Source organism: Coregonus lavaretus (assembly GCF_964263955.1).
Source record: "Coregonus lavaretus genome assembly, chromosome: 35".
Classification (NCBI taxonomy): domain Eukaryota; kingdom Metazoa; phylum Chordata; class Actinopteri; order Salmoniformes; family Salmonidae; genus Coregonus; species Coregonus lavaretus.
In genome coordinates this window covers 894,862-910,292 of record NC_140022.1, presented here as the reverse complement: position 1 = coordinate 910,292, position 15,431 = coordinate 894,862, and the positions used below count along the sequence as shown (strand labels likewise).

The window sequence follows — 15,431 nt, the reverse complement described above, 5'->3', positions numbered from 1 at the left end:
TCAATTTAGCATGGCTAACCGCTTGACCATGGGCTATCAATTGATTCCTATTGTATTCAAACTGTTTAGGTAGGTTAGACACCCAGAACAATCACACTTGGCCCAATGAGCATTCAGCAAGCAGTTTTCTGGACTTCACAAAGCCATGGAAGTGAAGTGTACACAGTTGCATTGTTATTCATTGAAACAGATATGATATCAGTGGAGGCTGCTGAGAGGAGGACGGCTCATAATAATGGCTGGACCAGAGTGAATGGAATGGCATCAAACATCTGGAAACCATGTGTTTGATGTATTTGATATTGATAGATATTTTCCATATTGCTGCCCATCACTTAAAACAATGGAGTCTGATGGTTGACTGGGTGGTACTGCTTCCCTCTGCAGTTTTATGTGGGAATGAGCAAGTAGACAACATGTATCAAATAGAGATGGTGTGATGATCAGTTTTCACCACTCGTTTGGGATAATTTTTTTCTACTAAATTACTATTTATTTAATGTTAAACAGGCTATGAAACGACTGACTACATGTGTTTATTAAATTGTCTTTTCAAAGCTAGATTTGTTTTGTTAGTCATTGATAACGAATTAGTTTGGAAAACCACATTCAAGCCAACTAAATTGATCTGCCAATGAAAAATAAAGTTTGTATATGAATTTGTGGTCAAACAGCTGTAAGACCTGCTAGAGTACTTGTACTGTAACTTTATTGATCTACTGAATCATTTTAGTTTTGGGGGGTTATCTTTACAGTAAATATAATGCGTTTGTTTAATTCATGGAATTCAAATTAATATATCTGTATTTATCTACTCAATACATGTCACGACTCCTCTACACATTGGGACAAGCCAATTTGCTAGTCACCAATATTCTCTAAATCAAATTAGTGATGGCTGTTTATGATGGCTGTCTTATGGCCTGGAGATAGAAGCCGTTTCATTTTCTCGGTCCCCTGTACTGTCTCGGAGACGGTTAGTCCATCAGTCCAATAGATGTCGCTGACTGTTGCACTGTGGTAGTGGGGGACAGGAAGTTCCGGGTTGACGCGCATCATTCTTCATAATAAAGAAAACGCCAGAACTCTGCTGTCCATTTGTCTTTATTACTAGAGGTATGTAAAAGCACGTTTAAACTGTCTAATATCGAAAGAACGTCATAACATGTTAGATAAGAAATCCGTCAAGGTATAATCACGTTTGGGAAAGGTTTTGTCTTATTTTTCTGGGTAGAACGTGAAAAAAAAAAAGTCAAGCACACGGCACCGTGTCCACCACACGTTTTCATTTGTGAGGCTTTCCGGGTTCGTATATAGCTCAGTGGGTTTCGCCTGGGGATGTTAAGTACAATTTTTTTTGAGAAAGTTGCAGATAGAAATGCCCTGAATAGAACTGACATGATTCATTAGAATCAGAGGCATGTTTGTTCTACATAATACATTTGTATCTGAATGTGGCCAACGTCTCCGTCCTCCTGCTGGACGCAGCCCTGGTACCCGCTTGTCCCTATGTATGTGAAGCTAGTCATAATAATGATTAGCCACAATAATGATTAGCCACAATAGTGGAATTTGCAGTTCACCCTCAAAATAAAAAGCCTCGTTGAAAGTGATGCAAACTGATACAAAATAGTGGAATCATGTCAAATTACACTAGATAACGCTAAACATGGTTGGAATGTTGTTACTTAATTTAAAAGGAACTACAATAATTAATTCGGGAAAAAACTGTTGAAATCCCACTGTGGAGGTATTAGACCACATAATTGTTTTTATTTTTATTTTATCATGTAGCAGACGCTCTTATCCAGAGCGACTTACAGGAGCAATTAGGGTTAAGTGCCTTGCTCAAGGGCACATCGACAGATTTTTCACCTAGTCGGCTCGGGGATTAGAACCAGTGACCTTTCGGTTACTGGCACAACACTCTTAACCACTAAGCTACCTGCCACCCATGCATTGGGGGCATTCTTATATGCACTTATGAAACGGGTTGGATTGTGCTCCCATGGAACGGGTGACACCCACAGAAAACAATTCTCAAGAGTTTATACAAATATTAGCGTCTTAGCTCTTATTGCAGAACTTTGACTGTGAAAAATCACCCTCCCAGTCAGTCTATTGCAGGGGTACTCCAGTACTATTTGAGAAGGTCCAGTCACACAAATTTCCTAGGTGGAAAAGTTCCGGATGGATATTGTCATTTATTGGCGTAGTAACACACTTGCGACCCCAAACTGTTCACAACCTTCTTGTTGGCGGAGTGAACATTTAGCTGTTTTAAAGCAAATTTCCTGCAATTCTACACGTTTCCATGTCTTATGTGTGTTTATATGATACCAGGGGTTGAAGCCCAACCAAAAAAGAATTATTATATACAGTGGGGAGAACAAGTATTTGATACACTGCCGATTTTGCAGATTTTCCTACTTACAAAGCATGTAGAGGTCTGTAATTTGTATCATAGGTACACTTCAACTGTGAGAGACAGAATCTAAAACAAAAATCCAGAAAATCACATTGTATGATTTTTAAGTAATTCATTTGCATTTTATTGCATGACATAAGTATTTGATACATCAGAAAAGCAGTACTTAATATTTGGTACAGAAACCTTTGTTTGCAATTACAGAGATCATACGTTTCCTGTAGGTCTTGACCAGGTTTGCACACACTGCAGCAGGGATTTTGGCCCACTCCTCCATACAGACCTTCTCCAGATCCTTCAGGTTTCGGGGCTGTCGCTGGGCAATATGGACTTTCAGCTCCCTCCAAAGATTTTCTATTGGGTTCAGGTCTGGAGACTGGCTAGGCCACTCCAGGACCTTGAGATGCTTCTTACGGAGCCACTCCTTAGTTGCCCTGGCTGAGTGTTTCGGGTCGTTGTCATGCTGGAAGACCCAGCCACGACCCATCTTCAATGCTCTTACTGAGGGAAGGAGGTTGTTGGCCAAGATCTCACGATACATGGCCCCATCCATCCTCCCCTCAATACGGTGCAGTTGTCCTGTCCCCTTTGCAGAAAAGCATCCCCAAAGAATGATGTTTCCACCTCTATGCTTCAAGGTTGGGATGGTGTTCTTGGGGTTGTACTCATCCTTCTTCTTCCTCCAAACACGGTGAGTGGAGTTTAGACCAAAAAGCTCTATTTTTGTCTCATCAGACCACATGACCTTCTCCCATTCCTCCTCTGGATCATCCAGATGGTCATTGGCAAACTTCAGACGTGCCTGGAAATGCTCTGGCTTGAGCAGGGGGACCTTGCGTGCGCTGCAGGATTTTAATCCATGACGGCGTAGTGTGTTACTAATGGTTTTCTTTGAGACTGTGGTCCCAGCTCTCTTCAGGTCATTGACCAGGTCCTGCCGTGTAGTTCTGGGCTGATCCCTCACCTTCCTCATGATCATTGATGCCCCACGAGGTGAGATCTTGCATGGAGCCCCAGACCGAGGGTGATTGACTGTCATCTTGAACTTCTTCCATTTTCTAATAATTGCGCCAACAGTTGTTGCCTTCTCACCAAGCTGCTTGCCTATTGTCCTGTAGCCCATCCCAGCCTTGTGCAGGTCTACAATTTTATCCCTGATGTCCTTACACAGCTCTCTGGTCTTGGCCATTGTGGAGAGGTTGGAGTCGGTTTGATTGAGTGTGTGGACAGGTGTCTTTTATACAGGTAACGAGTTCAAACAGGTGCAGTTAATACAGGTAATGAGTGGAGAACAGGAGGGCTTCTTAAAGAAAAACTAACAGGTCTGTGAGAGCCGGAATTCTTACTGGTTGGTAGGTGATCAAATACTTATGTCATGCAATAAAATGCAAATTAATTACTTAAAAATCATACAATGTGATTTTCTAGATTTTTGTTTTAGATTCCGTCTCTCACAGTTGAAGTGTACCTATGATAAAAATTACAGACCTCTACATGCTTTGTAAGTAGGAAAACCTGCAAAATCTGCAGTGTATCAAATACTTGTTCTCCCCACTGTATATATTTTTTGGGACCTGGTTTCCATATTGACCCTGTTCTGGTTAAGTATGGAGGGGCTTTTGTTTGTATTGGACATTCATATTGCACTCTACAGCCTTACCTATGGATTGTGCAGCCTACTCAGTGACACCCACAGAACACAACTATGTAGAGTTTACATAAATATTAGAGTCTTCACTCTATTGTAGGACTCTGAAACCATTGTTGTCCGGGAGTTTAACAACAGTACAGTATAACGTACTGTATTGTACTCTACTTTACTTTAATGTACTCTGTCAGGGCGGGGCGATATGGAATAAAAATCATACAGCTGTATCTTGAGTTTTTTAAACTTATGGGCGATTCACGATATATATCTCAATTTTGTTTTTCTCTAAGTAAGCATTGTACAATTAAAGGTAAAATACACTGCATTTCAAACAGTCAGCAATCTAATGAATTGAGGGCTTGTGAAGTTATACCTAAGCTAAATATAACCCATCCACAACCATAAGACCCACTAATTATTGTATTAATTCATCAAAATAGTTTAACCTGCTTTTTTGTTGTTTTTGCAATAATCACTGATCTGGCTTTCAAGTCTGTCTATAAAAATGCCCTTTTTTGTTACAAATGTAACTTGAACACTGCATAATGCACATTCACTAATAATGACTAACTTCTTGTAGCAGGCATTAGGCTATAGAAAATGAACACCGGTCTCATCAACAATCTCTCAAGCTTACGTGCTAGTGATTATCCAGCTAATCTTTATATTTCAAGTTTAGCCAACTTTGATCTATTTGCTAGATAACAAGGTTGAACAGTTTAATTGTTATGAATTGTTATGAACACACCATTCTGTCTGTCTCCAACTGTTTGAAAAGCATGTTAGCCTGTCCACTTTGTTCAGATGTTGAAATCAAGTGGCCTATCTTATTTCTCAGAATGAGAACGAGTTGCTAATTCCTTACAGTGCATTCGGAAAGTATTCAGACCCCTTCCTTTTTCCACATTTTGTTACATTAGCCTTATTCTAAAATGGATGAAATTCATTTTTTCCCCATCAATCTAGACACAATACCCCATAATGACAAAGCGAAAATACACAACAGAAATGCTTTATTTACATAAGTATTCAGACCCTTTGCTATGAGACTCAAAATTGAGCTCAGGTGCATCTTGTTTCCATTGATCATCCTTGAGATGTTTCTACAACTTGATTGTTGTCCACCTGTGGTATTCATTTGATTCAATTGATTGGAAATGATTTGGAAAGGCACACACCTGTCTATATAAGGTCCCACAGTTGATAGTGCATGTCAGAGCAAAAACCAAGCCATGAGGTCGAAGGAATTGTCCGTAGAGCGCTGAGACAGGAGTGACTCTTCCTAGAGCTGGCCGCCCGGCCAAACTGAGCAATTAGGGGAGAAGGCACATGACAGCCCGCTTGGAGTTTGCCAAAAGGCACCTAAAGGACTCTCAGACCATGAGAATCAAGATTCTCTGGTCTGATGAAACCAAGATTGAACTCATTGGCTTTAATGCCAAGTGTTACATTTGGAGGAAACCTGGCACAATCCTTACAGTGAAGCATGGTGGTGGCAGCATCACCCTTGATGAAAACCTACTAAGGACCTCAGACTGGGGCGAAGGTTCATCTTCCAACAGCGACCCTAAGCTCACAGCCAAGACAATGCTGGAGTGTCTTTGGGACAAGTCTCTGAATGTCCTTGAGTGGCCCAGCCAGAGCCCGGACTTGAACCAGATCGAACATCTCTGGAGAGACCTGAAAATGGCTGTGCAGCGATGCTCCCCATCCAACCTGAAAGAGCTTGAGAGGATCTGCAGAGAAGAATGGGAGAAACTCTCCAAATACAGGTGTGCCAAGCTTGTAGCGTCATAACGAAGAAGACTCAAGGGTGTAATCGCTGCCAAAGGTGCTTCAACAAAGTACTGAGTAAAGGGTCTGAATACTTATGTAAATGTGTTATATCATTTATTTATTTATTTTTTACATTTGCCAAAACTTCTACAAAGCTGTTTTTGCTTTGTCATTATAGGGTATTGTCTGTAGATTGATGAGGGAAAAAAACAATTTAATCAATTTTACAATAAGGCTGTAAGGTAACAAAATGTGGATAAAGTCAAGGGGTCTGAATATTTTCCGAAATCATTGTATATGAATTTAGGACATTTACAATAGGTTAAGTGCATTTACGTTGTGTAACCTAATTTATAGTGTGAACTTTGTGATATGAATTGAATGGTTTGTTGTCAATGCTTAGCTACCTGATCTAATATAGTTTGAGAATAAAGAAAGTGCCAGAACTATCAAGACTAATTTTTGTGTCCGTTTCTCTTTATTACTACAGGCCGACTCAGATTAAGTCTGAGGCCGGTAACATCAACAGTGAGGACAAACCCAGCCTGCCTCTCTCCTTCCACACTGGGTCCAAACCTACAGTCACTGGGTCCTGATTGTGACAGTCGAGCCCAGTTTGCACCGCAGGAACCAGATATGGCATCAGTGAAGCTGGAAGACTGCAGTCAAACACTGGAGCTGAATGTCAACATTAAAGATGAAGAAGAGGAGGAGAAGATTGGGAAATCTGTTTCTCATGGTAAGAGCAGGTTCTATCTATAAGTTATCTTCAGAAGTTGGACCTCCATATGTTATGACCCAGTCTATTGAATTGTGTAAATTTGACAGCACATATCCCTGAACGACTGGGCTATCTGGAGCACTCAGAGATTAGACTAAAAAGTGAAGTAGAAAAACTGCCAGTGTTTTAAAGTTCTGTGAAATGAGTCTGTGTAGTTACTATCCCTTGTGATAGTTAGTGGAGGATGACGTGGCTTATAATTTCCGCCCCATTTTGCCTTTTGCTGTTGAATTGCTTCTAGGGCTGACCCCATTTAGTCGACTGGTTGATTGTTTGGTCGATAGGCTGTTGGTCGACCGAGCTTTCTTTAGTTGAGCAGTGGCAAATATATATACTACCGGTCATAAGTTTTAGAACACCTACTTATTCAAGGGTTTTTCTTTATTTTTACTATTTTCTACATGGTAGAATAATAGTGACGACATCAAAACTATGAAAAAACACATATGGAATCATGTGGTAACCAAAAAAGTGTTAAACATATTAAAATATATTTTATATTTGAGATTCTTCAAATAGCCACCATTCATTCGCCTTGATGAAAGCTTTGCACACTCTTGGCATTCTCTCAACCATTTTCACCTGGAATGCTTTTCCAACAGACTTGAAGGAGTTCCCACATATGCTGAGCACTTGTTGACTGCTTATCCTTCACTCTGTGGTCCGAATCATCCCAAACCATCTCAATTTGGTTGAGGTCAGGGGATTGTGGAGGCCAGGTCATCTGATGCAGCACTCCATCACTCTGGAGGTGTGTTGGGTCATTGTCCTGTTGAAAAACAAATGATAGTCCCACTAAGCCCAAACCAGATGGGATGGCGTATCGCTGCAGAATGCTGTGGTAGCCATGCTGGTTAAGTGTGCTTTGAATTCTAAATAAATTACAGTGTCACCAGCAAAGCACCCCCACACCATAACACCTCCTCCTCCATGCTTTACGGTGGGAAATACACATGAGGAGATCATCCGTTCACCCACACCGCATCTCACAAAGACACGGCGGTTGGAACCAGAACTCCAATTTGGACTCCAGACCAGAGGACAAATTTCCACTGGTCTAATGTCCATTGTTCGTGTTTCTTGGCGGAAGCAAGTCTTTTCTTCTTATTGGTGTCCTTTTGTAGTGGTTTCTTTGCAGCAAATTGACCATGAAGGCCTGATTCACACAGTCTGCTCTGAACAGTTGATGTTGAGATGTGTCTGTTACTTGAACTCTGTGAAGCATTTATTTGGGCTGCAATTTCTGAGGCTGGTAACTCTAATGAACTTATCCTCTGCAGCAGAGGTAACTCTGGGTCTTCCATTCCTGTGGCGGTCCTCATGAGAGCCAGTTTCATCATAGTGCTTGATGGTTTTTGCGACTGCACTTAAAGAAACTTCTTGAAATTGTCAGTATTGACTGACCTTCATGTCTTAAAATAATGATGGACTGTTGTTTCTCTTTACTTATTTGAGCTGTTCTTGCCATAATATGGACTTGGTCTTTTACCAAATAGGGCTATCTTCTGTATACCTTGTCACAACAGAACTGATTGGCTCAAACGCATTAATTCCACAAATTAACTTTTAAGAAGGCACACCTGTTAATTGAAATGCATTCCAGGTGACTACCTCATGAAGCTGGTTGAGAGAATGCCATTTGGCAAATCTGACCATAATGATATCCTCCTGATTCCTGCCTACAAGCAAAAACTAAAGCAGGAAGCACCAGTGACTCGATCAATAAAAGAGTGGTCAGATGAAACAGATGCTAAGCTACAGGACTGTTTTACTAGCACAGACTGGAATATGTTCCGGGATTCTTCTGATGGCATTGAGGAGTACACCACATCAGTCACTGGCTTCATCAATAAGTGCATTGATGACGTCGTCCCCACAGTGACTGTACGTACATACCCCAACCAGAAGCCATGGATTACAGGCAACATCCGCACTGAGCTAAAGGGTAGAGCTGCCGCTTTCAAGGAGCAGGACTCTAACCCGGAAGCTGATAAGAAATCCCGCTATGCCCTCCGATGAACCATCAAACAGGCAAAGTGTCAATACAGGACTAAGATCGAATCATACTACACCGGCTCCGACGCTCGTCAGATTTGCATACCGCCCCAACAGATCCACAGATGATGCAATCTCTATTACGCTCCACACTGCCCTTTCACACCTATGTGAGAATGCTATTCATTGACTACAGCTCAGCGTTCAACACCATAGTGCCCTCAAAGCTCATCACTACGCTAAGGACCCTGGGACTAAACACCTCCCTCTGCAACTGGATCCTGGACTTCCTGACGGGCCGCCCCCAGGTGGTAAGGGTAGGTAACAACACATCCGCCACGCTGATCCTCAGGGGTGCGTGCTCAGTCCCCTCCTGTACTCCCTGTTCACTCATGACTGCATGGCCAGGCACGACTCCAACACCATCATTAAGTTTGCCGATGACACAACTGTGGTTGGCCTGATCACCGACACTGACGAGACAGCCTATAGGGAGGAGGTCAGAGACCTGGCCGTGTGGTGCCAGGACAACGACCTCTCCCTCAACGTGATCAAGACAAAAGAGATGATTGTGGACTACAAGAAAAAGAAGAGGACCGAGCATGCCCCCATTCTCATCGACGGAGCTGTAGCGGAGCAGATTGAGAGCTTCAAGTTCCTTGGTGTCCACATCACCAACAAACTATCATGGTCCAAACACACCAAGACAGTCGTGAAGAGGGCACAACAAAACCTATTACCCCTAAGGAGACTGAAAATATTTGGCATGGGTCCTCAGATCCTCAAAAGGTTCTACAGCTGTACCATCGAGAGCAACCTGACTGGTTGCATCACTGCCTGGTATGGTTGCATCACCCCCCGCTACTCTCTGTTTATTATCTATGCATAGTCACTTTAATAACTCTACCTACATGTACATATTACCTCGACTAACCGGTGCCCCCCGCACATTGACTTGGTACCGGTACCCCTTGTATATAGTCTCCCTACTGTTTTTTTTACTGCTGCTCTTTAATTATTTGTTACTTTTATTTCGTATAATTTTATATAGTATTTTTTTGTGATTTTATGGGGGGTATTCTTTCTTAAAACTGCGTTGTTGGTTAAGGGCTGGTAAGTAAGCATTTCACTGTAAGGTCTACACCTGTTGTATTTGGCGCATGTGAATAATACAATTTGATTTGATTTGAAGCTGTCATCAAGGCAAAGGGTGGCTATTTGACAAATCTCAAATATAAAATATATTTTGATTTGTTTAACACTTTTTTGGTTACTACATGATTCCATATGTGTTATTTCATAGTTCTGATGTCTTCACTATTATTCTACAATGTAGAAAATAGTAAACATGAAGAAAAACCCTTGAATGAGTAGGTGTTCTTAAACTTTTACAAATGTATGGCACAGAAGACCCCTGTCTGATTCACACCTGTCTGAGTGGACTAATCCATTGTGGAGGCCGTGGGGATGGCACAGAAGACCCCTGTCTGATTCACACCTCTCTGAGTGGACTAATCCATTGTGGAGGCCGTGGGGATGGCACAGAAGACCCCTGTCTGATTCACACCTGTCTGAGTGGACTAATCCATTGTGGAGGCCGTGGGGATGGCACAGAAGACCCCTGTCTGATTCACACCTGTCTGAGTGGACTAATCCATTGTGGAGGCCGTGGGGATGGCACACAAGACCCCTGTCTGATTCACACCTGTCTGAGTGGACTAATCCATTGTGGAGGCCGTGGGGATGGCACACAAGACCCCTGTCTGATTCACACCTGTCTGAGTGGACTAATCCATTGTGGAGGCCGTGGGGATCTGCCCACTTGGGGATCTGATACTATTTCTGATAACTCATTGGACAGGAAAAGGCGCAAATCTTGCTCACCATAACATTTAAAACGTTTTTATTAAGCAAGTTTAAAAGATTGACGTTTGAATGGCATCAATCTTTTAAACGTGCTTAATAAAACGAATATTTTTTAATGGTGGGCAAGTGTTGCGCCTTTTCCTGTCCGATGATGTTTACACATTTTTATGTTGCACCTCTACTCACGTTGGTTGAGCACCCTCAACTTCTTTCCAAATTTGATTGTCATAACTTACCATCACTGTGGACTTTCTCAAAGTTATTTTTTCTTCGCCTCAAACAGAAAGTAAACTAAGTCTGTTTTTACATCCAGTGAGAATGACAATAGTTCCTCAATGTAGCCTATTTCAAAAATATTTCCAGCTCTCTCCCTTCCGATAACGACTCAGCATGAAAGGGGAAAAAATGTCATACTCTGATCCTGTGTAAAAGTCATCAAATAGGCCTACCTGATTACTTCTTATCCCTTGCGCAAAATAGCCTACAGCTGTGTCTGTCTTTCCTGAGATCACTGGCACGGGAAACTCTGAGGGCCCAGCATATTTTATACAATGTTGCAAGTTTGCTAGCACAGGCCAGACCAAATTAATAGTTGATGCAATGTTTCAAGTTCCTTGCAGACCATGCGTAGCCAATGTCATTCATAGAGTATTAATTTTCATCAGGATATTTTCTATCTGCAGGCTGCAATGTTTTTATTTGTTGGCTTTATGTAGGCAATTTTTACATATTGGCAATGGCAATAGAAGTAACTTTTAGAATTGTATCATTTTAATTTAGATATAATTTGTATTAACCACATGACGTTGATTTGAGATATAAAGACTTTATTATGAATGAAATAAAAACGGTTCCATGAAAATGTGCATAAGAAAATCATAACTGGCACGCAGATCAGTAGAAATTGTACAATAATTTGGCACTCCAAATGGAAAAGGTTGCCGACCGCTGGTGTATCCTATTACCGGCAACTTCAGGACGGTAACGGCAGAATCTGAGAAGGCCAGCAGCAGCAGCGGGCGGAGGAGGAGTGTCGGGAACTGGTTTTATTCTTCTGGTTAGGCTATGTTGATCTCTGGCTCCCTCTTTAGTAATTTGTCTTGATTTTATTTATTGCAGTACTTAAAGCATCAGACAAGCTCAGTAGCCTACATATAGTTGATTTTATTCAAACACAGGGTGTGTCTATACAGTGGGGAGAACAAGTATTTGATACACTGCCGATTTTGCAGGTTTTCCTACTTACAAAGCATGTAGAGGTCTGTACTTTTTTATCATAGGTACACTTGAACTGTGAGAGACGGAATCTAAAACAAAAATCCAGAAAATCACATTGTATGATTTTTAAGTAATTAATTTGCATTTTATTGCATGACATAAGTATTTGATCACCTACCAACCAGTAAAAATTCCGGCTCTCACAGACCTGTTAGTTTTTCTTTAAGAAGCCCTCCTGTTCTCCACTCATTACCTGTATTAACTGCACCTGTTTGAACTCGTTACCTGTATAAAAGACACCTGTCCACACACTCAATCAAACAGACTCCAACCTCTCCACAATGGCCAAGACCAGAGAGCTCTGTCAGGGTTAAAATTATAGACCTGCACAAGGCTGGGATGGGCTACAGGACAATAGGCAAGCAGCTTGGTGAGAAGGCAACAACTGTTTATTAGAAAATGGAAGAAGTTCAATCACCCTCGGTCTAGGGCTCCATGCAAGATCTCACCTTGTGGGGCATCAATGATCATGAGGAAGGTGAGGGATCAGCCCAGAACTACACGGCAGGACCTGGTCAATGACCTGAAGAGAGCTGGGACCACAGTCTCAAAGAAAACCATTAGTAACACACTACGCCGTCATGGATTAAAATCCTGCAACGCATGCAAGGTCCCCCTGCTCAAACCAGCGCATGTCCAGGTCCGTCTGAAGTTTGCCAATGACCATCTGGATGATCCAGAGGAGGAATGGGAGAAGGTAATGTGGTCTGATGAGACAAAAATAGAGCTTTTTGGTCTAAACTCCACTCGCCATGTTTGGAGGAAGAAGAAGGATGAGTACAACCCCAAGAACACCATCCCAACCGTGAAGCATGGAGGTGGAAACATCAATCTTTGGGGATGCTTTTCTGCAAAGGGGACAGGACGACTGCACTGTATTGAGGGGAGGATGGATGGGGCCATGTATCGCGCGATCTTGGCCAACAACCTATTTCCCCTCAGTAAGAGCATTGAAGATGGGTCGTGGCTGGGTCTTCCAGCATGACGACGATCCGAAACACACAGCCAGGGCAACTAAGGAGTGGCTCCGTAAGAAGCATCTCAAGGTGCTGGAGTGGCCTAGCCAGTCTCCAGACCTGAACCCAATAGAGAATCTTTGGAGGGAGCTGAATGTCCGTATTGCCCAGCGACAGCCCCGAAACCTGAAGGATCTGGAGAAGGTCTGTATGGAGGAGTGGGCCAAAATCCCTGCTGCAGTGTGTGCAAACCTGGTCAAGACCTACAGGAAACGTATGATCTCTGTAATTGCAAACAAAGGTTTCTGTATCAAATATTAAGTTCTGCTTTTCTGATGTATCATGCAATAAAAAGCAAATTATTTACTTAAAAATCATACAATGTGATTTTCTGGATTTTTGTTTTAGATTCCGTCTCTCACAGTTCAAGTGTACCTATGATAAAAATTACAGACCTCTACATACTTTGTAAGTAGGAAAACCTGCAAAATCGGCAGTGTATCAAATACTTGTTCTCCCCACTGTATATGGAAAAATACACGTTTTAACATTTTATACCAATCGATTGGTCAAAAGAACAGATGACTCTCGGTCGAGCAGGATTTGTTTTAGTCGGGGACAGCCTACTGATATGAAGTAATATGTATATTACACCAACTGACTGGTTCTTCTGATGTTGTTCACACAGGAGACCATGTTGAGACATTCTCTACATCCAGAGAGCAACAGCTGGAAGATCACAGAGCTAAGAGGTCTCACCCCTGCCCACATTGTGAGGAGATTTTCCCAATTCTATCAAAGCTAAAAATACACATAAAAATACACACAGGAGAGAATCTGTATTCCTGCACTGACTGTGGGAAGAGTTTAAAAACATCACAGGCTCTGACAGTTCATCAGAGAGTGCACACTGGAGAGAAACCTTACTCCTGCTCTGATTGTGGGGAGCGTTTCTCTCATCAGAGCAACTTAAAAACACATCAACGTATACACAGAGGAGAGAAGCCTTACTACTGCTCTGACTGTGGAAAATGCTTCACAACATCAACTGAGCTAAGAGTTCATCAGAGAACACACACAGGAGAGAAGCCTTACTTCTGCTCTGACTGTGGGAGGAGTTTCATAACATCAACGACTCTGACAGTTCATCAGAGAGTGCACACTGGAGAGAAACCTTACTACTGCTCTGACTGTGGAAAATGCTTCACAACATCAACTGAGCTAAGAGTTCATCAGAGAACACACACAGGAGAGAAGCCTTACTTCTGCTCTGACTGTGGGAGGAGTTTCATAACATCAAGGACTCTGACAGTTCATCAGAGAGTGCACACTGGAGAGAAACCTTACTACTGCTCTGACTGTGGGGAGAGTTTCTCTCAACAGAGCAACTTTAAAACACACCAACGTATACACACAGGAGATAAGCCTTACTCCTGCTCTGACTGTGGGAAGAGTTTCTCTCAACAGATCCACTTAAAATGTCACCAGCGAATACACACAGGAGAGAAGCCTTACTCCTGCTCTGACTGTGGGAAGGGTTTCTCCCAACAGAGCAGCTTAAAAATACACCAACGTAAACACACAGGAGAGAAGCCTTACTCCTGCTCTGACTGTGGGAAGTGCTTCACAACATCAACCGAGCTAAAGGTTCATCAAAGAGGACACACAGGAGAGAAGCCTTACTCCTGCTCTGACTGTGGGAAGAGTTTCTCCCAACAGAGCAGCTTAAAAATACACCAACGTAAACACACAGGAGAGAAGCCTTTCTTCTGCTCTGACTGTGGGAAGTGCTTCACAACATCAACTGAGCTAAAAATTCATCAGAGAAAACACACAGGAGAGAAGCCTTACTTCTGCTCTGACTGTGGGAAGAGTTTCTCACAATTGACTACCTTAAAAACACATCAACGTATACATAAAGGAGAGAAGCCTCATCAGATGTCTCAGACAAGCTAAGATTAAAGTCACTCCATCACTTCATTCTCACCTCATAAAGGAAGTAGTAACAGTGAATTTGATCAAATGAAGAAAGAGTAACACTTGTAATCCTATTGTTTCTCACTGAGAACTTTGGAGGAAAGGGAGCGTTATAGAATGTGTTTCTCACTGAGAACTTTGGAGAGGAAAGGGAGCGTTATAGAATGTCTTTGGAAATTATCTTTCTCCATCTTTTTTTACTACAAAACATAGTGTCATGACTCTCCCTGGGTGAGGCTCAAAGGCCTCGTATCAGCTTGGTAAATGGCCGACAACAACCAGACCCTCTTACCCACGGGGGGGAGGGGGGGCTTTGCCGGTTTTTACACCTTAATACTGCCATAGATTAGAGATAGGAGAATCTATCTCTGGCTGGCTAGTATGGTGAAAGGAATGTCCTTTGTTTCAGATACTTTTGCCGCCCAAAAACATCAACATCCAACAATGAACATTGGAACAATATATTTCAGCATCCAAACATTGGGAATAATGAGAAATGGAATATGGAAAATTAATGTATATTTTGTGATGTCATAAAAAATAGTATAGGCGTTATAACGAAAACAATGTGACTTGAAGAGTTTTACACTGTGTATATCAGGTTTACATCCTTTATGCTGTGTAGAAAATATAAAGGAGGAAGACAATGTTTTCGTGAAGATAGGAATGTGATTTTATCTTTCTAACAAAATCATAGTGATAATAATACTTTTGCCTCGTAACTAG

General features: G+C 42.0%; 1 protein-coding gene across 1 annotated transcript; it reads left to right on the top strand.

Annotated features, from left to right (window-relative positions):
• Nucleotides 1-1,076: 1,076 nt before the first annotated feature.
• Nucleotides 1,077-14,765, top strand: LOC311109496 (uncharacterized protein; the record flags this gene model as incomplete). The annotated part of the gene is made up of 4 exons (XM_084152415.1): nt 1,077-1,116; nt 6,343-6,591; nt 13,417-14,469; nt 14,725-14,765. Exons 2-4 carry the CDS (start codon nt 6,489-6,491, stop codon nt 14,763-14,765), a joined length of 1,197 nt encoding a protein of 398 aa, XP_084008541.1. The 5' UTR covers nt 1,077-1,116; nt 6,343-6,488.
• Nucleotides 14,766-15,431: the final 666 nt, after the last annotated feature.